The following is a 26,445-nucleotide window of genomic DNA, read 5'->3' on the forward strand; positions in this document are numbered from 1 at the left end:
ATGATTTTATTTTTATTTTTACTTTTTAAATTGGGTTTGATGACAAATATATTTAGGGTCAATTATACATGAGAAATTTGTTTGTATAAGCTTGTTCCTGTTTAAGTTTCCATACCAATTACACAAATGAAGTGTGGCACATATAAAATGGAGTTTTTTAAGGCTCTTAATACGGATTATCCCTGGCATGTTCCATTAATTTCATGAGAGCAAGCCAGGTTTCTTCAGCAGTGGGGATGATCTGTTCAGCAGGCAACAAAAAGCCATAATGTCCCGTGTCTCTCAATTCAAATGTGAATGAATATTTGATTCCATTGTCATATGCCCAATCAGAAGTGGTTCCACTTGCTGGATCTGAAATAAATACATACATGTTTTTGTTATTGTGTTTATTTTGCCTGAAGGAGCCTGACTTGACTAGTTATATTTAACCCATACTTACTCTCATTAACAACATCCACTTTGTATGCCAAGACCAAGTTACTCTGCCCCTTTATGCCCATTTTTTCTACTATACTGGAGTGACAGCCTATATGATGATTAGCAATTTAAATTTAGTTTTCCCCCTGATGACTTTTTGTTACACCTACTCCATTTTGATAAAACTATAACTGACTGTCTCTTTGGGACAACCTTTTCACCTTAAGCAAAACAACTGTACAAGTTATTCTGACCTTTCAGTAATGCCAATATGAATATTTGGACTATTTCCATCTTAAAGAGCGAAGGTAGAAAATTATACACCGTTCGGCTGCAAATTCCTTGATGTACTGGTGCTAGTTTTGTTATTCTAAAACATGTTTGATAACTCTTATTGAATTGTACTAAGTAAAATTTGGCATAATTGAGACCAAAGAATTTGAAACTTTTGCCCTGTCTGCATGAAAGACTCTTCATTTTAATGATCTTGAAAAATAAGAAAAAGAAAATTGTAAAATGTTTAATAAACAAGTGTGTAGGCTACAGGGCACTAACACTAGATGGAAAAGCCTACGACAATGCAAAAAGTGTGGGCTCATGTGCAGATTCTGAATGTGTAGTACAATGTAAGTAAAATGTTGTAAAGTAAGCAGCAAATGCTAAATATGGTTATGCTATGTAGTTTGGTGGAAAAGGACTTAACTAAATAATCATGAGCTAATGACTTCAAATGTAATCATGGCGTCATTGTATGTAAAACAGAAAGCCACTCAACATCCATTGACAACATAAATATGCATGAAATGTGTTGCACTGAGCCTACATAGTATTTCAAAGTGGTGTATACTTTCACTTTGGAACTAGACTTCTCAGCCAGATTTGTTTTTTTCTGCTATTCTGCTATTTTATTCACTTATTTGCAGCTTCCTTGACATGACTCTCTATGCCAGATAAGGTCAAATTCATGGTTTTGTGTATTAAAATGCTAATTTCACATAGTGATGTAGTTGACTGATGAGGTGATGAGGTGACTGACTGTCTCTTACTAAGGTCATTTACCTATTAAAAATTAACTTGTTAGAGCTATAAAAAATCCTAACATACATTGTAAATCCACAGTAATTTACAAAGAACACCATATCATGGTAGGGTAAACATGGTATAGCCTTAGAATCCTGCAGTACATGATATGTGATTACATTTTACAAGGTGCAAAGGTTACTACAGTAGAGTATTTGCTTTCCTAATGTAACATTAATGTGTGTTATTGCTAATAATGTTGTGGGACTACATTACAAAATCCATATACTTTATTTACCTTGGCCATTTCTTATTTGAGATAGCACATTTCAAAGCTTATGGGCAGAGGTGATGTGTGCAATTAGGAAGAACAGCCATCTAGTCTCAACATAAGCAAACAGATATGGGTTTATTTTTTTGAATTGGTTGTGGGACATTCATAGCCAACAGCATACTTATTTTTTACATATATGTCTGCACATATGTTCTAGGTAGAAGACAATCTGGTTTAAACAGTGCTCCAGTAGAATACCTACATATAGTGGTGTACATGTCTCCATAGGTATATGTAGTTCCATAAACACTGGCTAGGGCATCCACTGCACTTTTTGCCAAAGTGTGCTACAGAACATTTAAACAAAAAAAGGGGGAAATGAGAACAACTTGAAATGAAAAAAATAAGTCAAGTGAACACTGTTTTAAATGTATTTTATATTGTAAATTAAGAGGTAAAACTGCCGGGCAGCACTTACTAGTTCTTCCTTATTAGGAACGGGTGTTGAAGTATATCCATTAGGAAACATCAACATCTGGGAATAGCTGTGGATAGTTATCATTGCTTTGAAATTCCCATGGAACAGAATAAAGTCTGCTATTGACCTAACTTCTGATTCTGAATGAGCAAAGGGTCCACAGTAGGTTTCATCACAAGGGTACGTGCTTGTGCCAGGACCTGTTGGGTAAAATCAAAGATCAAGAAGGTTTTTATTCTTCATATGCTTATATAAATGAATTAAGTCAAATACACATTCAGATACAACACTAGGTATTTTGCTTTTATCATTATAAATCTTTGAAGTAGTACTCATTTGAAGTAAACATAAGAAAATAATAAACTTCTTAATTAATCAAATCATGGTTTACAAACCTTGTCTGAATACAGGACATTTGCTTAGCTTTACCTGCTAAGCCACTGTTGCAATACAACAGATCTTTTTCAGCACTGTTGTAATCAAGTTATAGCAATGGGCAAGTTGAAGCTGGGAAGTCAATCCATTTTGAAGATATGCATGAACAAAAACAGACACGGCCAAATGTGTGCAAAGAGGAGATGCCAGTAAAAGTGAGACAATGTGTTTTTGGATATTAGGAAGAAATTGGAGTCCCCAAAGAGAAATCATGCCCAACATAGGAAAATCATGCAAACTCCACACATACGGTTTCAATCTATCTGAAGATCTGTAAAAGTGGCAACGGAAGATGCTCCACTGATTCCTGGTGATCAGAATATGGTGATGAATAATAAATATTAACATCATTCTTACGGCTGGCACGGTGGCGCAGTGGGTAGCACTGCTAGGGGACCTGGGTTCGTTTCCGGGGTCCTCCCTGCGTGGAGTTTGTATGTTCTCCCCGTGTCTGTGTGGGTTTCCTCCGGGTGCTCTGGTTTCCTCCCACAGTCCAAAGACATGCAGGTTAGGTGCATTGGTGATTCTAAATTGTCCCTATTGTGTGTGTGTGTGTGTGTGCCCTGCGGTGGGCTGGCACCTTGCCCGGGGTTTGTTCCCTACCTTGCACCCTGTGTTGGCTGGGATTGGCTCCAGCAAACCCCCGTGACCCTGTGGTTAGGATATAGCGGGTTGGATAATGGATGGATGGATCATTCTTATTGAACTAAAGCATTCAATTCAACAGTTCATGCCTACTGATTTTTTCCATGGGATATTTGGAAAAGGTATTTTAAAAAAAAGATATTCATACACTGCTAAATTTGACAATAAACCCTATAGTAGCAGCTTCAATCTGTCAATGTTTCAAATTGTAAAAAATGCATGTCAACAATAGTACATGGAAAGTGCCAGAGATAGTTTTTCACCATAGAAAGGTGCTATATAAAACAAATGTTGTTTGATTATTAGTTTGTACTTTACTAATTTTAAACATTTGGAGACATATCTCTTAAAAGCATACTATATAAAGAAAATGATTTGCTTCCCTCAACTAAATGCATCAGAGTAGGACAATTTACTTTCATTAAAGAAGGCTTGCGGAATCCCAATATTACTTCTGAAGTTCCAAAATATTTAATCAAATAACAATCTAGAATACTCAGATATCTGCACTATAGAAGAAAAAGCAATATAAGGTAACGTGAAGAACAATAAAGAAATAAACCAAGCTATGCCTGTTATGTCATAGAAGTTCTGAAGCAATCAAGTCAGTCATATACTGTAGCTGAACAGGACACCATGTCATTGTGTAACAAGAGATAGTGACATAATTTAGTGTTTTCTCACAAACCGAGCTATTGCACACTGCTAGTTGTATCCAAGGAGTTACACAAAAATTAATCAATGAGGCTGGGGGCTATTTCTATTGATCGGGTATTTGTTATAGGACTAATCAGCACAAAACCATGTCAATGTTATTCCACTAGTTGATTGTATTTTTGTTATAAACTGTACTGTTCTGAAAATAAATTCTTACCTCCAAAACCTATTTGCCAGTTCCTGTTAGGATCCACACCAATACATGATGATCCAGGATTGATTGACCTGGTCTTGCGCCACATTCGGTTCTAGTTTAAAGGTATATTCAATGAGATATTTATTTAGTAAATACAATGGAAACCTTTGAAATCACTCCATGAATGTTAATGCCACTTTTCTATTAGCACCAAGTAAAACTAGGAACCAGAAACAGCCATAGTACAAGTTATTTTCCACTACAAGCAAGAATTGTATAAGAAGTGTTGCTAGTACATTGACAACACCAAATTGTTTTTGCTTATATAACAGATATGAGCGAAATTACGGTGTAAATGATAATTCACTTTGTTGATTTTTAGCATTCTTGCTTGTGATTTTTTTCCCCACTGTTTGGTGTGGCACGGGATATGTATTTCTTCCAGTTGCTTTAATATTCTACCTTATGCAGCACTTTGAAATTAATAATTTCAAAATTTTCAAGTTGTGTTAAAAATTGTCAATAAACACTTGCACTTTTGTCAGCAGTTAGTAAATTTATTACTATACGTCTCAAAAAAACCCCCCAAAAAACTGGCAAATGAATATAATTAAAATATGTTTTAATAAATGGCATGCAAGGAAACAGAGCTTTGGGCATGGACTACAGTTATGACAAGGTCACCAGAGCCTTAATGAGGTTTTACCAAGTCAGCATCGGAATAACCTGACAAAGCTGGAACTGAATGCACAGTAAATCAAAACGTAAAGGCAATTTGAAAATTATGTGGTAGCAGCAACTTAGAAGCTTATGCAATACATGTTTGCGATGGTTTATGGGTAGTTCGAACATGCACAGCACAGTGCTTTGCTATTAGTCTAGTTGAAGCCAAGGCCAAATGAATATGGACATTCCACTGCAGGATAGCACCATTGTTAAACAATGCAATGTAGTGAAATTTCCTTAGGTAAAGGGAGTGAAACTTGCTGAAATTCAGTAACTCTGACCCATGTGTACGCAACACTTCAGAGAAACTGGGAAGTGGTGACACCCTTGATCAAGTAGGGAAATGGCAGCCAAATCATCTAAATGACAACCTGCACACATAATAATGGATTTCAGAGAGTTATTATAATGTGTGTTGACGTGACAAACATATTAAAGCTCAAACATGGTGCATATAATGTAGACTGTATTTTAGTTCTCTTTTAAGAAGACCAACGCTGTGTATTTGCACTGAAGAACTTTTTTCTTTTCCGTCAGTTTAGACTACCTCATGTCACTTCTCAGTGAACTGGTCAACAGCTTATGAATATCTCAGCCAAGCTTCAATCCGTCATGCCCGCTGTGCTGGAACCCTTTACTCAGCTGACAAAGTACTACATCCACTTTTTGTATGCCGTGGGTGCATATAACATAACATGTTGTTACCAACATAAAAAGGTAATTTGCACCAGTGCCTGTTTTCCTGTCTATTGTGTTAAGAAAGTAACAGGTCTAAGCACGTCCATTATACAAGTTTTATTATGTTTTTTTCCAGCCTTTACAACTAAACAGCACATAAAAATCCTTCCTATTTTTTTCTGTCAGCCCCATACATCAAAATCCCTATATTGACCCATCATTAACTAGTCCACCACCACCACATCTTCCTTTCTTTGAAGCAAAAGACTGGTCACATTTCTCTACAGAATGACATAAACTATTTATTTTCTCTTATTTTTTCTCTTCAAGATATTTCACAGGTCCAGTCTCTTGGGGTCTGATTATCTCCTTTAGCTGATCTTGTTCTCAGAAGCACTGTGTTTTGGAGATAATAGTCCCTGAGGTAACAGTGTTCTAGGAGGCAAAGTCTCCTCATGACAATCTTCTTGAAGGGTTACTCCCAATCCTTCATGTGCTGCAAATGGCACCAGATGTTGTCTGTTCCTTCTAAAACTGCCTTGTGGCACATCAATGAGATAGGACCATGAAGTTGCATGTTTTTCTGCTACTGTTCCAGGTCTTCTCTTATCAGTGACCCAAACTGACTTCCCATGTGTATGTGTCCATAGACTTATTGCTCTATGTCTCTTGTCAAACTTTTGCTTCAAACCACCACCACACTAATGTAATCACATTAATGCAATCATATTTCAATAAGAGCACAAAGTGAGAATGAAGCTGCTTTTGGTAACTGTAAACAGTTACATTCTATTAACATACAGGTTGTCTGTGATGCTTGTCTGGCATCATGCCACAAAAATCATCTCCAATTACAGGTACCATTCGCAGATTGAAATCAGAGAGTGTAGATATGTTTTTTCTCCTCTCGTTAAATGCACACTCTGCCATTGACTAGTTAGCCACCCCATCTCTAGGATTCAGGCTTTTTTTAATTTCAGCTATGGTGTGGCTGGAACTCATGGCATTTACAGCAGCAGTAACATGTTGCCTTTCAAGATATTTGCACTTGTTGCTGACTCCCATGCTTAGGCCACCAAATAAAGGTTATCTGTGTGCATGTAGAGACAAAAACTTCTGTCTCGCACTACTGGATAAACGTCAAGTGGCTGACTAACAGTCAATGAAGGTCTACTGAAATGTTATTCCATAAGTATGAAGTTAATTTGCGTGGTCCATATATGGTTATTTCAGGGTGGAACCAGGCAGTGTTTGAGGCACATTCACAAATGTACATTTACAAAATGAGTGTGATTTAAAAAGGGTAAATAGTGAAATGTAAACCACATTTTTTTTTTGGCGTACACATTTTCATGTTTTTTGGCATATGTGTATTTATATCACTATGGCATATTAACATCTCATTGTGCTCTTTAGGAGCACAATATAAAATTAATTTAGATTTTATTTTATATTTTAACAATAATCTTGTCAACACATTGAAACAATTCAGTGCCAAAATTAACAGTAGACCATGACAGATCAAAAAATGACCCATCAAATCTCTTGATAAACTTCTTACATGTTATATATAACATTTGTTGAATGTTTATTGATTAAATGTTGTATGTGACATTATGTTCACCTGTAATTAATTTTTCAGATAATTACAATGTATATAATAGAAGTATAGTAACATATTTCCCATTTCTAAGACTTACACTCTTATGGGTGAAATCATAGCCATCTGGATTGGTCACAATCTCAAAAAAGATGTCCATTGTGTTGAGTATTGAAGTAAGCGAAGGATCTTTGCCATAATCAGAAGCAATCTGGAAGATAATTTTACAAAGGTAACATTTACAAAAAAATAATTAATATGATCACTAATGAGAGATAACCTTAACACTCAGCACTCAGAAGCAAATAATGTGCTAAAAGGTCCTTGTTGCAGCATGCTTACTACTAATGATTCTAGACCTCCTACCTATGTTGCTCAAACATAAAAATGAGCTATTGGCTAAAATGCAACCATAAGACATTCAAATGAGAGGAGCCCATTTGTCTCATTTATTCTTGCTATTATTAGCCAGGTTTAAGCTAAGTTGGTTAGTTACGGCACATAACTGAAATAACAATGTTGTTCCAGAGAAGTGCCTGTGCAGAACAATGACTGACAGATCATTTCACATTTTAGTCCCTTGTTTAAAATTTCCTAATTATGGTTGCTAGATATATGGAAAACATATACATTTCTTTTAAACTTTGCCATCTTACATATACATCACATAAGCCTGTGGAAATTCACATGATTTAAAGAAAGAATAATAATAGATAAATTATTTAACCTTTTTGGCTGTCCAGATGCCAACAGCTGGTGTTATCCATTCACGGGCATGGATTCCAGTGTCTAACCAAATAGCAGGCCGTTTCACTCCACCAGTGCTGAACTGTTGGAATTGTGAAAAATCAAAAAATGTAAAATACTGAAAATACACACAGTAAATAAACATCTGTTTAGTTTAATACTGCTCCATCCTTTATTGAACCTGCTTAATCAGATTTAAGGTTGTGGAGAACTGGAAGAGGATATTATGGCAGCATTAGGAGTGTCTCAGAAGAGGACCTGTCTGACAACACGAGAGTAAGACAGACACAGAGACAGAGACAGACAGGGTAAAGAGAACTAGTGAAATGTGATACTTGGACTCCATGAACTGTGTGCTGCCATTTTAACCTTTTGTGCGAGCCTGGATTCATATTGGCTTTTCTTTTTTTTTCCCCTTTTTCAGGTGTGTTTTGTATATGTACACGTACACCCATGTGTATGTGTGTATATATATATATATATATATATATATATATATATATATATACTAGGGGGCTTACCACCTGCTCGCTTCGCTTGTCAACCCCCATGGCCTGCACTACACGCCAGCCACTTTGGGTCTCTGCCACTCGCACCCCAAGGAGACACAGTCGTTCCTCCGAAACCCAATCTTAAACAATACAATGGGAAACACATACAGTTTGTTTTTTACCTCCTCTTTGCTCGATCAGCTGCTGGATTGCTGCTGCCGTACTGTGTGACTTGCATGTTGCGCGGCGCTTGTCTTGCAGGACATGAATTCTTGATATTTTTTTGTTTAGAATTTAAAAACGGAATAAAAATTTGAAATTCTAATAACATCACATTAAAGTTTGATAAATTCTGAAAAGAATGATACCAAACATATATATATATATATATATATGTTTTAAAATAAGCCCGATTTAAAGCGTGACAAAAAAGTGACATAAAATTGTTGCACAAAATCGCTGCACTTTTAGGCTTATGATTTTATATATATATAGAGTAGATATATATATATATATATACAGTAGATGTGTGTGTATATACAGTATACTTCATACAGTTGTTTTTATTGAAAGTTTACTGATCATTTGTCATTTTTAGAGAGAGGCCTGGTGTGGGAAGAGTTGGGACACGATCGTTACGTGATCTAGCAACAGTATTTCACTGGCTCGGTGTTTCATTGACCCAAAATTGTTTAATATCTGCTTATATGTCAAATATATCTTCAGATGTGTGTTTTTAAATTTTCGCCACATTGATCCTTGTATTGTGAATGATGGCGTTAGGGTGGGATTGTTTGCCGAGATCTCACTGTGTGTGCAAACATATAAGAATAACCTATTGTTTTTTAAAAGTTTTCTACTTGAGATACCTCAGTTTTTTATTTTTTTGCATTTTAATTGTGAGGTTTATACAGGGGGGATTGGGGGTTTTGGGAGTGTGACTTCAGAGCTACACTCTACGTTATATGCTGTACACATATTTAGCACCCTTAAATGTATTTCTTTTTACAATGCCCTTTCATTGCCATCTCTCCACTCTCATAGCTAATCTCAATGCTTTTTCCTGGAATATAATGTCGCTCTTCTGTTTGCAAAGTATTCAACTGTTGCTTGTTTACTATCTCGTAAAAAGGTTGACATAGCCTGTTTGCAAGAATCACATCTTTTGGCTAAAGACGTTTATCAGGCTGCCTCCCGGCACTATGGTGTGGCTGCATCCTCCTTTGCTTCTAGTAAAAAATGTAAAGTTTTGGTTCTAGTTCACCAGGCCTTTCAACCAAAGTTTCTTGGTTCTAGAAGTGATCTGGAGGGCAGGTTCTATTTTCCTTTGATGGAGATGGGTGTGTGTTTCAATTTGTGCCCCAACTCCATATAATATTCCATTTTTCACTGATATTACTAAATGTATCGTTTCTTTCTCTGAATTTCAAGGAAAATGCATTTATCACTTCCTTAATCAATAAATCACCTTCCCCGATTAATCCGTGCAGTCCCCCTTATTCACTTGCCAAATTTAATATATGTTTAAAACTTGCATACTCTAGGTTATTAAATCTTTCTGTGAAATAATTCTCTTTTTTTCTCCTCATATTAAATCTTGTTCCAGAATAGATTATATCCTATCCTCAAAATCTCTTCCCCCCTGCTTGGTTAAAGCCCTTTTATTGTTGCTTTCTTTTTCCAACCACCGGAAAGGTGTATTCACCTTGTGCTTTTTGTTCCTCTTCTTTTTCCTTGTTCTGTTGTTGACATTGTAACACTTCTCATTTACAAAATGCAGATTTTATTAAACAAACCTTTACTATACTTGAGGAATTTATAGTTCTAAACAAATGCTCCAACTTACTGTATATATGGCTGGTTCTTAAGGGGCATATTCAAGACTTGACCATTGCCATTACTTTTGTATCCAGCTTAACTCACAGGGCATAAAGGAATATTGACAATCTAGAGAAGTGTCTGACTAATCTTAAAAATGGATGCCTGCATATTTCTGAATCAGTACATGAGCGCAAAATTGTTTTAATAGCCACCATAGCAGCTAATGTTCTTATAGCTTCCCTTTGGAAGATAATCCTGAGCTTGTTTCCTTTTCTGCCTGGAGTTCCTATTTTTATAACCTTGCTCTATTACAACTGCATCTGCATGGACCAATGGTCTATCAACACGGACCATCAGCAACAGGAAGGACACTGTTTCCGTGAATAAGTCAAGGATGACAGTGAACCCATGGTCTTATGTGGACGTGTGAGCCCATGGGTTTTGTGAGTGACCTGCACATTTTATTAATCTACTTTTTCTATTTTACTTTTTACATAGGTCAGGGGTGGAGTGGGTGCCTGTGCGTTCAAATTTATATATGAAAATGTTTTACTTTACTATCCTCTTCTTCCTTTGAAATCAAATCAAAACTTCTAAAAAATTCAATATGTGTGATTACATTTTAGGCTTTTAGAAAGTGTGAGTGAACATCTACTGGTGCCTAGGCTACATCACACTGATGAAAAGAAAAGTTTGGACAAGAACAGGCCATTTAGCCCAACAAATTGTGTCAGTCCTATTCAAGTAATTTCTCCAGATAGCAGGGCATCTGGAAATGGTCAAACACAGAGATGTGCATTGTGGTCCAGTTTTGAATGCAAAGGACACATCAACTAAAATTGCCACCTGTTTGAGGGGTATGGTCCAACAGCTATATGATAAATAAACAACATATACCTGGTAATACCTTCCTTCAGTGAGCCTCACAGCCCAAACCTCATACTGAGTGAGTTTCATTTCTTTAGTTGTAAGTAATTTGTGTTATAGTGACAAACAAAATGCTTTAACCTCCTGGCTGCATCACCTTGACACCTGTATCTCCTGGGCAAGGATTCATGCCATAGTGTCATGTTGGAATTAATTATTGGAAAAGAATTTATAGAAAGCTTATACTTGATTTGTTTTCTTTGTAGCTCTATGGATAAACATACAGGTGAAAACTGACTAGTTACCTTACTTTTTGAGATACCCTTGCACATTAAGGCAAAAATGAAAAATAAATAGAATAATAAGATTTCCTCACATATCTGTATATTAGGTTAATTACCAGGTCTAAATTGGCTTCTTATGAGAGGTTATATTCACCTGTGTGCCATATGTTGATTTTTTTTAGTTCCTGCCTTGCAAGTAATGTTCCATGGGTGGACTCCAGTTGATTCAGAAAATGAAATAAAATAACATTTTCAGTTTGGAATTGTAGGAGAGGCAGCTTTTTCCAGTAGTACTGGGATAAGACAGGAACCAGCTCTGGGCAGTATGCCCGTCTATCGTAGGGCCTACTCGCATACACACTCAATACAGAGTAGGCAATTATCCTAACACTAACCACTACACAAGTGAGCCACTTCCAGTTCTCAAAGTAATTTGATAGAAAAAATTAACAAGGATTACAGTCAAAAATGACTGTGTAGAATAAAAGCCCAGTATCTGACTTTCTACAGTGTAGCTACTGTAGAAGGTTGAATGAATAATAACCAAAAATGCTTACCTTCAGCACATAAAGTGGACGCCCTTCAAAGCTTAAGCCAATCTGAATTTTTGAAACCAGACTTGGATGATCAGCTACTAAATTGTCCATCCACATATTTATCTAAGGGGTATTTAAGGAATAGTAGGAAATCAGATGGATGCATTTGACCACAGTAATTAGTTCAATCTCAGAATGGTACTCTATAGGAATGTGTTTTTTAACACTACTTTCCTCTTTACATTGATGACATTAACCTGTTTGGTTAAAAGATTAGTTCTCTATGTGAACTTCACTTTTTAGTATATATAATTATAAAAAAACGTTTAGTACAACCAATAATACTGTAATGTCTTTTGTACCTCTTCCAGTGTGTGATAAGCTCCATAATCATAACTTTTATTGTTCCTTTCCTTTGATCTGGAGAGAGCCATGTGCTCCTTTTCTTTATTTAGCAGGACCTATTAAAAAATAAATTAAAAAATGTACAGCTTTGATTGTGAATGGATGACTGTTTGGCTCTGGTGCCTTCTACAGTAAGGTCAGAGAAGTGAGGAAAGAGTCAATGAGTACCTTTAGTGTGACCTCAGGCCTGTAATAATATTTGGAAAGACTCAAACTGTGCATGACAGCCTAAGAAACAACAATAAGACCATCCAGATATACAAATTCCTGTCACCTAAAGGAGCAACCTCAGATCTTAAGGGTCATATTCTTGCAATGACCTATCTTTGGGCCATATTAAAAAGTAAAAAAAAATGTGGATTAGACCAAGGCAGGTATGGAGCCCATACTTGGGAGCTATAGTGATGCCATCAACAAGGAGACTATGCGCAATCCATAGAAAGTTTATAAGCATGTAGGAAATGTCTGGGGTGGAATTCTGATGATCTATTTACTGAGGTGGCAGGATCAACACCTTCTGGTGAAGTGTAGAACTTTTGGTGTTTGTGAGGAGGGTGGGATTTTTGCACCTATTTTGCACCAAAAAAACAAAATTCTTGTGAGTTTAAATAGTACCTTACACCAACTGATTACAAAATAAATAAGAACAGGATACATTTGTAATACAAATGATTAAAATATTAACAACAATAAAAAACACAAAATTAAATAAAATTTAAACACTTTATGTGTACACCATTTATTACTTCACTAGTGATGCAGCATCACATTTAATTTCAAGAGTACCAAGGACAACTCCTGCCCCCTCTTTGATAAGTTTTCTCTTAAGGACCTGTCTGTTTATTTTTCTGTAATAATTACTCTGCTTTTGTTTTGTGTAGAGTATGCAGCTGATCATTCTCTTTTAATTTTTATCTTGTAATAGTTGAATTTTAGCAACACTTGAACTCAGTGCATTACTGTGGTTTACATCTGTCCATCTTCTGCTTATGGCTTGGCACACTTTTCCTTGTAGTTACACAATAAGGAAAATAAAACCTTTTGAGATCTAGAGGTATTCAGAAGGTTTTCAACAATGTAACAGGTTATGACTATAGGACAGCATAGGACTGTAGTGGAGAGTTAACTTTGATCTAACATTTATATAATATGTCAAAATTACATATACTGTAGGTACTCACTGATCAGTTCTGTGTTTTAATATATGAAGGCCTTGTCATTTATGATACTAAAGTTTGGGGGATCTTTAGATATTCACACTTGTACTTCAGCATTGCAACAAAAGTGCATTTTAGTATCATATTAAATCTTAGGCATACCAGACCATTTTAGCTCCTGTATCTCACTTTAAAATAAATATTTTAGTCGTATTCTTTCATGAGCTCAAAATAGCCTTAAAGAATGGGAGGAAAAATATTAACAAAAGAAATATGTTTATTTAAGCAACAACATTACTTAATAAGACTATAAATTATTTATCTTTTGCTGACTTACAATAAACATGTAGATGGTAAGGGCACTGTTTTATTTACTTTAAATGACACTACTCATTAATATAAAAGGGTAGAACTGTATGTGCTAAAGTGCTACTTTGTCCTCAATCCAAGCAGTAAAAAATTACAAACACAGTACCTGAACATCATCAATCATCACAGAGTAGTGAATACCATTGAATTCCAGAAAGGCTCGGACTGCCTGAAGACTTTCAAATGGGACATGAATATCAACCGGAAGAGCTGGCTTCAGGGGCTCCCGCCATATGTCAAGCTGCACATGGGAAATGCAGAAAAATCATTTTATATAAAACTATTGATTTTTATAATCATTTGAAAAAATTACAGGCCTTTACAAACAATAAGTGTTGTTTAATTACATGTTTTTCATAGAAGACTAAAATAAAACTGAGAGTCACTCTTTCTGCTTATTTATTAAGTGGCTTTTAGCCTCACACTTCTAGTTTTGAGTTGGTCTCAATGGATCTTAAAAAGCCCAACATGGTATTTTTGAAGTTAAAGGTTATCTCCTCATGATAGCTGTGTGTCGTCTCTCATCTCAGACACTGCCTTTGACTATTAAAGTTGTATTGTGTAATTGTATACAGCACTGTACTTTGCCTACAGGCTTACAATAGAGGTGACTACATAATTAGTCCACTGGTAAGGTAAAAGACTAGAATTTTGACTATATGTCAGCTTCACAGCAGCAAATCCTCAGTCTTTAAAATTTTTGAGGTATTTTTATAGCACCAAAATTAAGTTTTAAAAATGTATTTTATTGCAGATTTTTGCCACTAGTGTTTGTAAAAGGAGAATATCTGTTGTGCTTAGCATTTACACTACTATTAGCGGAGTTAAAATAAAAACTTAAAGATTCTGCCTGCTGAAACAATCTGTGGTCACAAGCAATTAAAAAATGAAACATTTGTCAGTAGCTACTCAATGCAGAACATAATATAAAGTAGCTAAAATAGTCTATAAATGTTTGTACCCAGGTTATTGAAAAAAATGAAGCAACAAAATTCAAACACTATTCTATATTTAAGAAAACAATTTAGAGGTAGAAGCATAGTGAGTAAGGCTTAACCTGTCAAAATACTGTCAAAACACCCTTTGTTTCCTTGTACCCTACATAAACACTAATTTTCTGCAGGTGGCAGGGGCAATGCACTTAGAGAAAAGAATTATGTCACGGCTAGTGATTCACATCTCAGCACCCATTCTGAGACAACCCTGTAGACATCAAGCCTATTCCAAATGGAACCTTAAAAGACATACAGTAATATTCAAGGCTGTAACAGTAAGCAGTGGGTGGCATAATGATTTATGTTGCAGTTTCCTTCAGAAACTTGAGATCCTCCCCTCTTTACTACCTGGGAAGTGTTCATCATACTTGCTAGGCCAAGAAAGCTAATTAGTGGCTTTTCTTTGCCAACAACAAAAAAAGTTAGGGGTGTCGTAGGAATCAATTATCTTTTTGTATAGCTTTTGTATATGTTGTACACTGCTTTTAAAATCATAGTATGGCATAGTCTCCCCATTCTGGTTTGTTCATTGATTGGTCATACCCTGCCCATCCTTTAGTCATAAACCTTCCATTAGCTAAACAGCTTAGTTGTACGAAGACCATGATTGAAAGGTTTCATGATGATTCTTTACACAAGCTGAGAAATGCATTGTCTTGCCATCTTCACCTTAGAGCTTTTGACACTTATCTACTAAATATTTCAGTTTTTGTATTAAATTTATTATTTTGGGAATGGTTGTGGTTTTTATGATGTCTTTATGATTGCCATTGTTATGGCAATAAACTAAAATAACAATATTTTAATATTGTTAAAAATATTGTAAAAATAAAGTTGAGATGAGCATTGGTTCACCCATTGACACTCTATCATGAGTGCCTTTTCTTTCTATTACCGTATTGATGGTCCTGAACACTAACCTTAGCTAAGATGAGAGATGTCTGCAGAATCCTAAGCCTTGCCTTAGAGTTCTATGTTACTTCAGTATAATGGCTGAATCTGTGCTCTGACCTCCAAAGGTCATGCAAAAGAGACAATTTTCCCTTCTCGATTAATAAAGTATATCAAATAAAAAAAAAAATCAAAATATAAAAATGCAAGCACAACTATAATCACTCTTAGAATAAGCAGTTTTCCAAACCTTTCTAATTTAGACAATGTCACTCTGTTTATAATTCGTCATGCAAAAAAGACACTTTCCCCTTGGGGATTAATGAAGTATATCAAATCAAAAAATAAAAAAAAAACATAAACATTTAAGGACAACTCAATCTTAGGTTGACAAGTATTACAAACTTTTTTCATTTTTTCTTTCTACAGTTTATTAGAGCCCAGAAGCTTGGAAATTACTTTGTAAAGATGGGAACATTGTTTCCCAGAATGTTTTTGTAATTCTTTATACTGTTGTATCACGTCTTTGTAGAACTTGTATGCTGATTGCCTCACTTTGAGGTTAACGGAACAGCTAGCTAGGTTTTCCTCTCTTCTCCGGAAAATGTTTTACTATACGGTTGGTGACAGTATCTCTAGACAGAACATGGCACCCTGACTCATGATAACTGCTTAGCAGCCATGCTGAGCGATAAAATGTGTTGTTGTTTTATTATATAAGGCCTCTGTATGACTTCCTATGACTTTTGATGATCACAAGTCTTCCAGGCTACTGCTGCCAATAATAAATTGGTCCAGTTCAACCTCACTAGTGGTGTGCTTGTTTTGTATGTAGTCTTGCACTGAAATATGCCACACTCCATTACTGGATCACAGTCTATACTGAACTTTGTTGCCCTTTTGTTTGTTCCAAAATCCAGCTACTTTTAACATGATCAATGTTTTTCTTCTTTCGGATGTAGAATAATCAGAAGAACAAGTGTGTATCAGGTGATACAATGCAACAAGGCAATTACATTTCCAAATAAAAATTTTAATTGTTTCTGAAATTCATTAAACCCTTAACCATAAATAACCAAAAAAAATGGTTCTATAATCATGTAACAGTTTGGTTAATTAACCAATTTAATGAATAAATCAATCATCAGTTAATAGTAGTTAACTTTTAATTAATGGTAGCTATCCATCCATCCATTTTCCAACCCGCTGAATCCGAACGCAGGGTCACGGGGGTCTGCTGGAGCCAATCCCAACCAACACAGGGCACAAGGCAGGAACCAATCCCAGGCAGGGTGCCAACCCACCGCAGGACACACACAAACGCACCCACACACCAAGCACACACTAGGGCCAATTTAGAATCTCCAATCCACCTAACCGGCACGGAAACTAATGGTAGCTAATGGGTATAGATTTAAAGTAAGGTTAATGGTTTTGATGACAGTTAACTTACCAGTGAACAGTTAACATCCCTGGTCAAAGACTTCACAGATGTGTGAAAGTTTGAATAAAAAAAAAATTGAAAATGGGCGGCACAGTGCTGCTGCCTTGCAGTTAGGGGACCCGGGTTTGCTTCTTGGGTCTTACCTGTGTGGAGTTTGCATGTTCTCCCCATGTCTGCGTGGGTTTCCTCCCACAGTCCAAAGACATGAAGGTTAGGTGCATTGGCGATTCTAAAATGTCCCTAGTGTGTGCTTGGTGTGTGTGTGCACCCTGTGGTGGGCTGGAATGCTGCCCGGGTTTGTTTCCTGCCTTGCACCCTGTGTTGGCTGGGATTGGCTCCTGCAGACCCCTGTGACCCTATAGTTAGGATATAGTGGGTTGGATAATGGATGGATAAATTGAAAACTAGATATATTAAATAAGCAGAAACATGGAAACTAGGAAACTGAGAATTATTTGAACTTCCTAAGGATATAAAAAGGGAAAATAGTCATATTGTTTCAATCAGAAAACAGAATCACAGCAGCACTATAAGGCTAAAGCTATAGACAAGAAGATTAAGGACAGAAAGATAACATAACACTTCTTAATATACATGTTATTAATCTAAGATTGAATGTTTCAGTTTCTTAAATTTTATTCTAGATACCCAACAAATTCCATTTTGTATTTCAGAGTAAAGAAAAAAATACATCATTTACTTCACAGTTGGCACCAGAGTAAATGTACATGGCATGTTAATGATATATAACATACTGTACTGTACTGTTCAGAAACAAAGATGTGATAAGAGTTAAACAACATAAAATCTAATGACTTTCAAAGCAAACAATCCTTCTGCTAAAACACAACTACAACTAACCTTCAAGTGCTGCAGATTATGAAGCTCCTTTAACAGGAGTATCTGTTCCTCACTGTTAGCTTGAATATGGAGAACTTGGTCCCTGTTGGAAAAGATTAATTACTTATTATTATTAATAAATAAATAAAACATAAAAATCAACTGGATGAAACTGGAAGAAAATTTAACTCTCATCTCATATGTCTTTGTAGTATTTGTTTTATTACTGGCTACATATAAAGTCATTTAGAATGTATTCTACTCAGAGCCAGTCAATTCATTAGGCCAAGAGCACAGTTTATGGAAATGAAGTGGCAGGGAGTGGGCACCCCTCATTGTTCACAGCTTTCCAGACAGTGATAGGGACCACTGGCTTGTTGTCTGCTTGGACTTTGACAGACACTGATTCTACTGGTATGCTGTACATACATAAATGAAAAATCCAGAAAGCTGTTTTCAGTGATAAAAAGTAGGCTTTCTAGTTAGTTATATATTGAATATTGCCTAATGTTATGAACTCATTCCACTATGAAGCACAAAAAGAGTAGCAGTCCTCCAGAAATGTACACTTAAACGTTTGCTTAAGTAACGCTTGGGATGGAAAACCATCTGCACAATTAGGTTGCTCTGCCTTCTTGGGTTTGAGATACAGGAGGCAAGGCAGATTACAATTAACAGTACAGTATACATAGACACAGCAACGAACAAAACTTTAATATTACTATAACAAAGACAAATCCAAACCAGAAACAAAATGAGTAACAATACACAAAATGATACTTAATTAACAACACAAAAATTAAATAAACAAGAAATAATCTTGAGGGCAATAACCCCGACTGTACCATGACACCGAAGTCAGGTTTTTAGTTAATCATTCCCAATGAAAAAGAAAATTAGTTTATGAATATTATTGTAAGTGTGGAACAGGCCTAGATGGAAGGTTTAATGAAAGATAATCTTCTTTACAGGTAACCCTGCAATGAGTCATTCCTCCTTCAGTGTATTGTATATACAATATTCTTAAAGGCCTCCATGTGTAACATAAAAAGCAGGTGCTTAAACATTCAAAGTGAAAGAGCATTCCTTTAGCCAGAAGGCACTTTTCACAGTGATGATGACATTACTGCATCGCTGGAAACAAACTGATCTCTGTTACAAGGACACACCTGCTTTTTTCACAGGCTGCTTATCAAACTACTACTGAACATATGTATTTATGGAACAAGCAGGCAGGTATTGTGTTTGTCTCCTATTGTCCTTCCAATTGTAGGCGAGATCTAAAGTTCTCAGAAGCTGGAGAACACTCATACATGGTGCAAATTTCAGAGATTCACTTTTAAGTGACATTCCATCCATCCATTTTCCAACCCGCTGAATCTGAACACAGGGTCACGGGGGTCTGCTGCAGCCAATCCCAGGAACCAATCCTGGGCAGGGTGCCAACCCACCAAAGGACACACACAAACACATCCACACACCAAGCACACACTAGGGCCAATTTAGAATCGCCAATCCACCTAACCAGCATGTCTTTGGACTGTGGGAGGAAACCAGAGCGCCTGGAGGAAACCCACGTAGACACGGGGAGAACATGCAAACTCCACACAGGGTGAACTTGGGAAGTGAACCTGGGTCTCCTGACTGCGAGGCAGCAGCGCCACCATGCCGCCCTCTAAGTGACATTCTAACGCGTTACTCTCAAGAACTTGCTCTCTCATTGAGCGGGTGGCTGCAGATGGATTCTACTCTGTGTCAAGAGCTTCATAACTCATGTACACTTAGCACAGTGGGCCGACTAACCCAGCCTCGTGGTTTATAATGAAGTGTAAAATGCCACCACTGGAATGTAATGTTGACTAGACATTGTGATATCCCATGCATTATCACACCACTTGCACAACCTTGAACCTTGGATATATTGTAGTCCATGATAGAGAGACTAAGACGCAAAGAGAAATGCAAAAGTGAAAAAAACAAGTTTTTATTTACAATACAATTAGACAAAAGCAAACATGAGTGTTATGTCATCTATAAAATTATACACAGTCCAGATGACACACAACAAAAGAAAACCCCAAAGAAAAAAAAACTATTTATAAAAATAATCTAGCACTTTTCCCACTGAATCAACCCCATGCAAAATTGCTCTGGGACTTAATTGATTATTAAAGCACTCATTTCTTCTTACACTGCTCATTAAGGTTCTTTACATTTCACCCACTGGTCAACAAAAGATCACCCTTTTGATATCGCCATGCCTTTTTGTATCGTTGCATGATTGGTGAGGCCAGTTCCTGTCCACATACATCCCATTGCCACTAATGAGAAGCCTGCAGCGATGTTGGGTATGCCACATGTTTCCCCAACCAGTACTCTGCACTTGAGGCTTTGTTTATACTTACCATGTGAGGCTTACACATAGACCACAACACAAAGTGTTTATGCTGCCAGTGCCCAAAATGCATTTACACTTCAAGTGGCCCATTTGATCAGTGTTGATGTTTTTCTACTCAATAGGTGATAATGTTTGGTCAATGCCGCATACCTTACAATTTCACAGTTGAGGAAGGGAATTTCTTACATGATTGTTTTAGAGAAGGATGTCGATGGTAGTGGGCTGGTACTGGAGATTGGGTAGTGACAGTGTTTGTTATTATTGGCTTAATGAAAAGAAAAAGGTGGTGTGCCAGCCCCATTAACTAAAAGCAGCAAAGGAAGAGCAAGCATGATATATTTGTCAGTGATTGACATACATGGTGAAGAGATGCACTTAAAATATTTTTGCATGTCTTCCTTGCACTTTGATGACCTGCTGCTCTATATTTAGCCCTTCATTTATCATTGTAGAACCTAAGTAAGCCTGGACAGATCACATCTGCCACCAACCTTCCCTCAAAATTCGCTACTTTGAATTCATGGTGTCATGTCCGCATCATGGCATTGTCAGGAAAAAATTCTGAATACGGTGCATGCCAAAACTCCAGAGCATGCGAGACATGTGAGGGGATGTGTCTCTGTGTCAGGTGTCATTTTCACAGCACAGCCCTTGTGACCAGTGAGCACCTGCCTGTAGGCACACGAGCAACCTTGTGCTCTCACTTTCTCTGTCTATATATCCTTACATCTGGTAAGCAAAATTTGGTAAACCATTTACTTGGACCCACAATTCTTTTGGCTCTTTCTCTATCTGTGCTGGCATACTAATCCTCCGCATCTTCTAAATTGCTTGGACTGCCATGGTCCCTTGTCCTAAGGCAAATACAGGCTGTGTAGTTAAACATAAGCCCCCATATGCCTCAGGTATGTGCAGTCTTTTTACTGGAGCCTCAAAGCACATCCCCTCACCAGCTAAGGTAAGCTTTGGCAACTGTTTTTAAAAGGAGCAAAATAGGCTACAAATAATTTTCATATCTTCTCCAAACGAATCTTGTGATGTGACCCGCCACAGACTTAATGAACATTCACAGTGAGATGAGAGAGTTAAAGAGCCCTAAAATTGAGAAGGAATATGTTTACAAAAGAATTTGGTTGGCAAGTATAAAAACGGTTCTACAGGTTAGAACAAAAGTGATATAAAAGGGAGATTTTTTTCATCAGTGTTCTGAACACTGATTAAGATAAACATGGCCAATATTAAGCGAATGATGTACTTATTAAACATACAATAGAGGTATAAACAAAATTGATAAAATAAAATAGAAAATATGTAAAGTGAAAAACAAATCTATGCTGCTTTTTAGAGCATGTTTTAATAGGTTTTAAATTATTTTCCATCCACTTTGCATCCCTTAATATTGTTTACTATAAATCATTTCTCTTGTCCTGTCCCAGTCTTTCTTTAGACCCTGGTTTTTTTCTTTCAAAACTCAAAATATCCCTGGCATTGAAGTGGTTTTAAATTACCCATCATGCTAACTTTTAGCCAAGCACTGAAATGACATCTGAGATCATGGAAGACCCCACTTTTGCTAAGGGGACAGTAACCTCGTACTATCTCAAGAGTCCTTTCACCTTTGAACCTTTGGTTGCCTGTCCTGTTAAATGGGCAACCTTCTTCCAGAATATATTCTCCACAGTATGTAAATACTATTTTCCAGTTAGCATATATTAGGCTTTCTAAACTTTGAAAACCACCTGTAGAAGGACAGTATATTCAAATACTATAAGGGTTCAAATGAAATAAATGGTCTAAAATTCATGAAGCATCCAAAAACTGTATGGCTGGTTGGCACCTCAATGCAAACCAGAAACAAACAAAGTTGAGAATCCCTCCCCAACCATTATTTTTAGTTCTGATTTCAAGCTAGGAAACAGCGGTCACTCTTGAACTGAGTAGTATTGCAGAGGTTTTTACTCCTGCTTCTTGTGAAAAGATGCCAGCCCAGTGTAGAGCTCCCCATTAGCACAAAAAGGAATACACAAGTTTTTGTCCCTATTATGCCCCCTAAAAAGTACATTAAAAGATTGTAGGGGCAAAGAGAAAGGGTAAACAAAACCAAAGCATAAGTCTAAAGCTGAAAGGAGCAGAATTACCAGCAACAAAAAACAAAAGTCAAATAGGAAAGGGTCAGAGGTTAAAACCATTATTAGGAGAAAAATTCCTAACAAAATCCAAACAAAAAGTAATTTCAAAGATTCACTGCTTATCTCAAAGTTATGATCATCCTAGGCTTCAGTCACGCGTGAAAGATTGTTTAATTTAGCTCAAAATTGTTCATTACTCTTAGACAATGCAAAATGTCTCTAGATGAAGACTTTTATTATAGGTAATGTCATCATGCATCAGCCTCTGTGGGTCACATATTTTGTAGCCTCACGGAGCCAAATGTGATTCTCAAATGATTTTCAAAAAAGTCTTTATTGAAAAGGCTACTCCATCAGGACTCTTCCTAAAACTCCTGCCCCCAATGTCTAGAGCTAGTGTGTTTTAAAAGGATGGGGTTACAGAGAGACAGCAAAAGAAACTGAGAGAAAATAAAAAGCTAAAATCAGAAGCTCAGTAACACAAGTCAACTGAAGCTTAATGATGAATTTGTATATTGTAATGAGTGTGGCTACAAAAGAGACAGACACACATGTTGACCACGGCAACTACTTGGCTCCACATATTTGAGAAGTGCTTCTGTCTGTTAAGACATCTTTCTGTCATTTTAACCTTTGCATTATTGTATAGCATAACAACATGTTTGCATTTCCAATTAAACAGTAATGTTAACTTACATTAGTTATTCATTTTGATGTGCAGCCTTGTCTGTGGTTCTGATGGAGTGGTGTCAATGTTGTTAGGCATATTTACTGATTTGGGTGCTTTGAATACTGAAATCTGCATATCCTGTGGCTCTTCATTATCAACACTCTTAGCAGCAGTTCTTTTCCTCTCTTTTGGATGGGGTACCATACATTGTTTACTTCAAATGCATATTTTACAATTCATATTTTTCTGAACATAGCCGCAAATTCTTTCAACCTTATTTTTTACTCCTACACTCTCATTGTAACCAACCAGAGAGAGCAGACACAGTACCTGTGACAATGTATCATTCACTTCTACCACTAGTCCATTGAGGCCTCTGAATGCCAAAGTGTAATCAGTGTTTTCTCTACTCACGTGATACATATTTATGTCTCTGTATAATCAGAACACCACTAGTCTTTATAGTACAAAATCACCACTTATGTTGAGCACAACCTTCTTGAGAAGTTGGCTTAGATGTGACGTTCAGTGAGCTGTCTAATTGTCTCCACTTAGTTTTAAGTGAAATTCACTTATGGATTTTATTGTACATCTAGCAGAGCGAAACTACATATTTTGGGAATATCTGTTTTTTGAAAGACATTGGAATTACTTTTTTGTTTATTTATCATATATTCTTAAATTTATAACAATTGCTAAATCTCTAAATACACTGGGTAACACTCAATAAGACATTACAGCTTGATTAACAATCTATCATGATTACATTATATTATCAGGGCCAGCTGCAATACAGAGAGTGTTTACTAATGCTGCTCTTAGTTCACAATCTTTGCTAACATTTTAGTCTCCTAAAAATGTTAAGTGATTATTAAATTATAAATCAGTTTTTGTTTTTATCTTTATAATGGATTAGTAGGTAGGGGAAGCAGATATCTGATCTCATCAGAATTTGATGTATATCTGAATTACTTATGACTAGTCACATGCACAGACCATTTGGTGGGCAATGGTTCAAAAGGAGAGAAAGGCCACTTTATAACACAGGATTTGTTACATTTTAATCTTGGACACAAATTATTGCTCGTTTTTATTTTTGAGTTTTTAATTTCACTGGAAATTTGGATTTAACTTCAGGGGTATTTCAATTTCTAAAATCTTGGCAAAACAGTATTTGCTCATACTTGCATCCCCTTTTGTTGTGCTTATACTTTATTTTATTTACATATCTTAACAAGAAGGAAAAGCAAAGATATAAATTTCCATCCAAATACAAAAAATATCAAATAGATCTTAACATTAATAGTTCACATCATGGCACGTCAAATCAAAACATTTTTGCTTCCTCCATAATGTGCCTATTATGGGTCAAATATTCAAGAAGCCTTTAGAACTGTCCATCTAGTACTATATATAGCCATTCTTGTGCATTAGACTGTCAGCAAGGAAAAGTAAAATTACTATGTTCCAGAATGATATAATGCATAATGATTTAAACATAATTATGCATTATGACCTATCAGTAACAAAAACAAAACAAAATGATAATACCCTTTTAATTTAAAGATATAGCCAGCTTCTGGATTATATATATATAAATCTAAATTCTAAGTTTTGATAGATTGCAATGACTTATCCACATAGATTTCTCAGTTTGTACTGAACTGAATCTCAAAAACTCAATGCAATGTCATATTGACTTTCAGCGATTGAAACAGTGTTGGAAATAGTAGAAAAGTATCAAACAATGGTAATATATACAGCATTACTTGGGAACTATTAATTGGGCAGGTTTATGCAGAATGAAATACTCTCAGCTCTGACCCAGGACAACTGATGTTGCCAAAATCTGAAATGTGGAGTTGGCAGACACACCCTTAGACACCTAGATTCATTGGGACAGATGCCTGCCATTTTATGGTGCTTTGCTTGTTTATTATGTGCTGCAGTTGACAGGCAGAAAATGCTGTGTGTTGTGAAATACTTATTTTGTAAATTGCTCATTTTTTTCAAAGCGTGGGGCACCTGATAATTGTAACAAGCTGAATATAAAGCTAACATTATAAGCAAAGTGAATATAAGCAGCTTATATGCAGATATCACATTTACTGTACCACCTCATGACATAATACAAGACAATATGACTAGCACACAAATATTTATTACACATTTTTTGCGTAATTAATTGTAATAATTATCACAGACCACACTTTATTTCTATATGGAATAGTGAAAAACAGCATAATTGTAATAAGGCATATCGTTTATCATTGATTTTTATCTGTTACGATGGAAAGAACTGGCACACATCTACTTGGAAGTGATCAATTGGGTCCTAAAGAGAGAAACAGCAAAGAGGGGAAAGGAGAAAGGGCCTGAGCCATTGTAGCCACCCCTTTGTGCATGTCCCTGTAATCTTTAAAATTTAAAGAACAATTGTAAATGGATGAATGAACTGAGTGATGGAAAAAAGCTCAGCACACATGAATTTCTAAAGACAGCATATGAAAATTTTCAGCTACCTTTTACTGTACTAAGAATTAAGCAGTTATAAAAAAATAAGTAACCATATAGGCTACCTCTGAGCTTTTGTCCCCTTAACTAGTATGCTTTATTAAAAACATGCAATGACTTACCCATGAAAATCTTTTTTGGCACAAATGGCCACAACAAACCCCAAGAAGATGATCAAGGCCCTCATCGTTTCTTTTGTTGGAGTGATACATCAATGCCACTTTCCAATATATAGGCATTGTTATCAGCTTCAGGTTCGGTCATTATTTAACTGTCACTGTAGCCTGCATTATTTCTCACGGTATGTTAAATCATTTATAAAGCGAGATCAGATCTTGCAAGCTACAGGCATGCCACCTATAGTCCCTGCTGAGCAAATTTTTCAGAGAAAATTGATGCTGTACATACACTCATATTTATTTCAAGGTTGTAAGCATGATAATTTAACCATAATAGCACTCATCATAGTTTGTTTTATGGATTTGGTCAAGTTTGAGGTCTTATAATCACTTCTCTGCCATTTGGCAATATACAGGTATATGCACCATAATAGCCAAACTAAAGAAGAACTTTTATAGCTTGGGTGGTTACAACATTGTTGTATTGTAAGACTATGCTGGCATTGCATTTTAATATGCTTCCACACTGAACACTTGTAACAATACATATATCCTGGCCTTAAGCATTCATACAGATGTCCCTTCTGGAGGTCCTTGTGCCTGATGCATTTCTGCACCTGTCTAGAAGCCAAACTTACA

At 36.2% G+C, this 26,445-nt stretch overlaps 1 protein-coding gene across 1 annotated transcript; it reads right to left on the reverse strand.

Moving 5' to 3' along the window:
- Window positions 1-25,874, reverse strand: LOC120533611 (carboxypeptidase A1-like). The gene is made up of 11 exons (XM_039760530.1): window positions 25,810-25,874; window positions 17,998-18,079; window positions 13,913-14,047; window positions 12,238-12,336; window positions 11,897-11,998; window positions 7,857-7,958; window positions 7,230-7,340; window positions 4,147-4,237; window positions 2,193-2,392; window positions 1,977-2,061; window positions 1-354 (listed from the first exon to the last, which is right to left on the reverse strand). The coding sequence occupies exons 1-11, from the start codon at window positions 25,872-25,874 to the stop codon at window positions 167-169; spliced, it is 1,260 nt and encodes a 419-aa protein (XP_039616464.1). The 3' UTR covers window positions 1-166.
- Between the last annotated feature and the right edge of the window lie 571 nt (window positions 25,875-26,445).

This window comes from Polypterus senegalus, chromosome 8, assembly GCF_016835505.1.
Source record: "Polypterus senegalus isolate Bchr_013 chromosome 8, ASM1683550v1, whole genome shotgun sequence".
Lineage (NCBI taxonomy): Eukaryota > Metazoa > Chordata > Cladistia > Polypteriformes > Polypteridae > Polypterus > Polypterus senegalus.

Bases quoted from the DNA above. Each gene is read 5' to 3' on its own strand.
- LOC120533611 (XM_039760530.1), bottom strand. From the start codon at position 25,874: ATGAGGGCCTTGATCATCTTCTTGGGGTTTGTTGTGGCCATTTGTGCC. The intron at 14,048-17,997 runs GTTAGTTGTAGT...TCCCATGTGCAG, and splicing joins ATAATCTGCAGCACTTGAAG to CTTGACATATGGCGGGAGCC. The intron at 7,341-7,856 runs GTTAAATAATTT...ATTATCTTCCAG, and splicing joins GCATCTGGACAGCCAAAAAG to ATTGCTTCTGATTATGGCAA.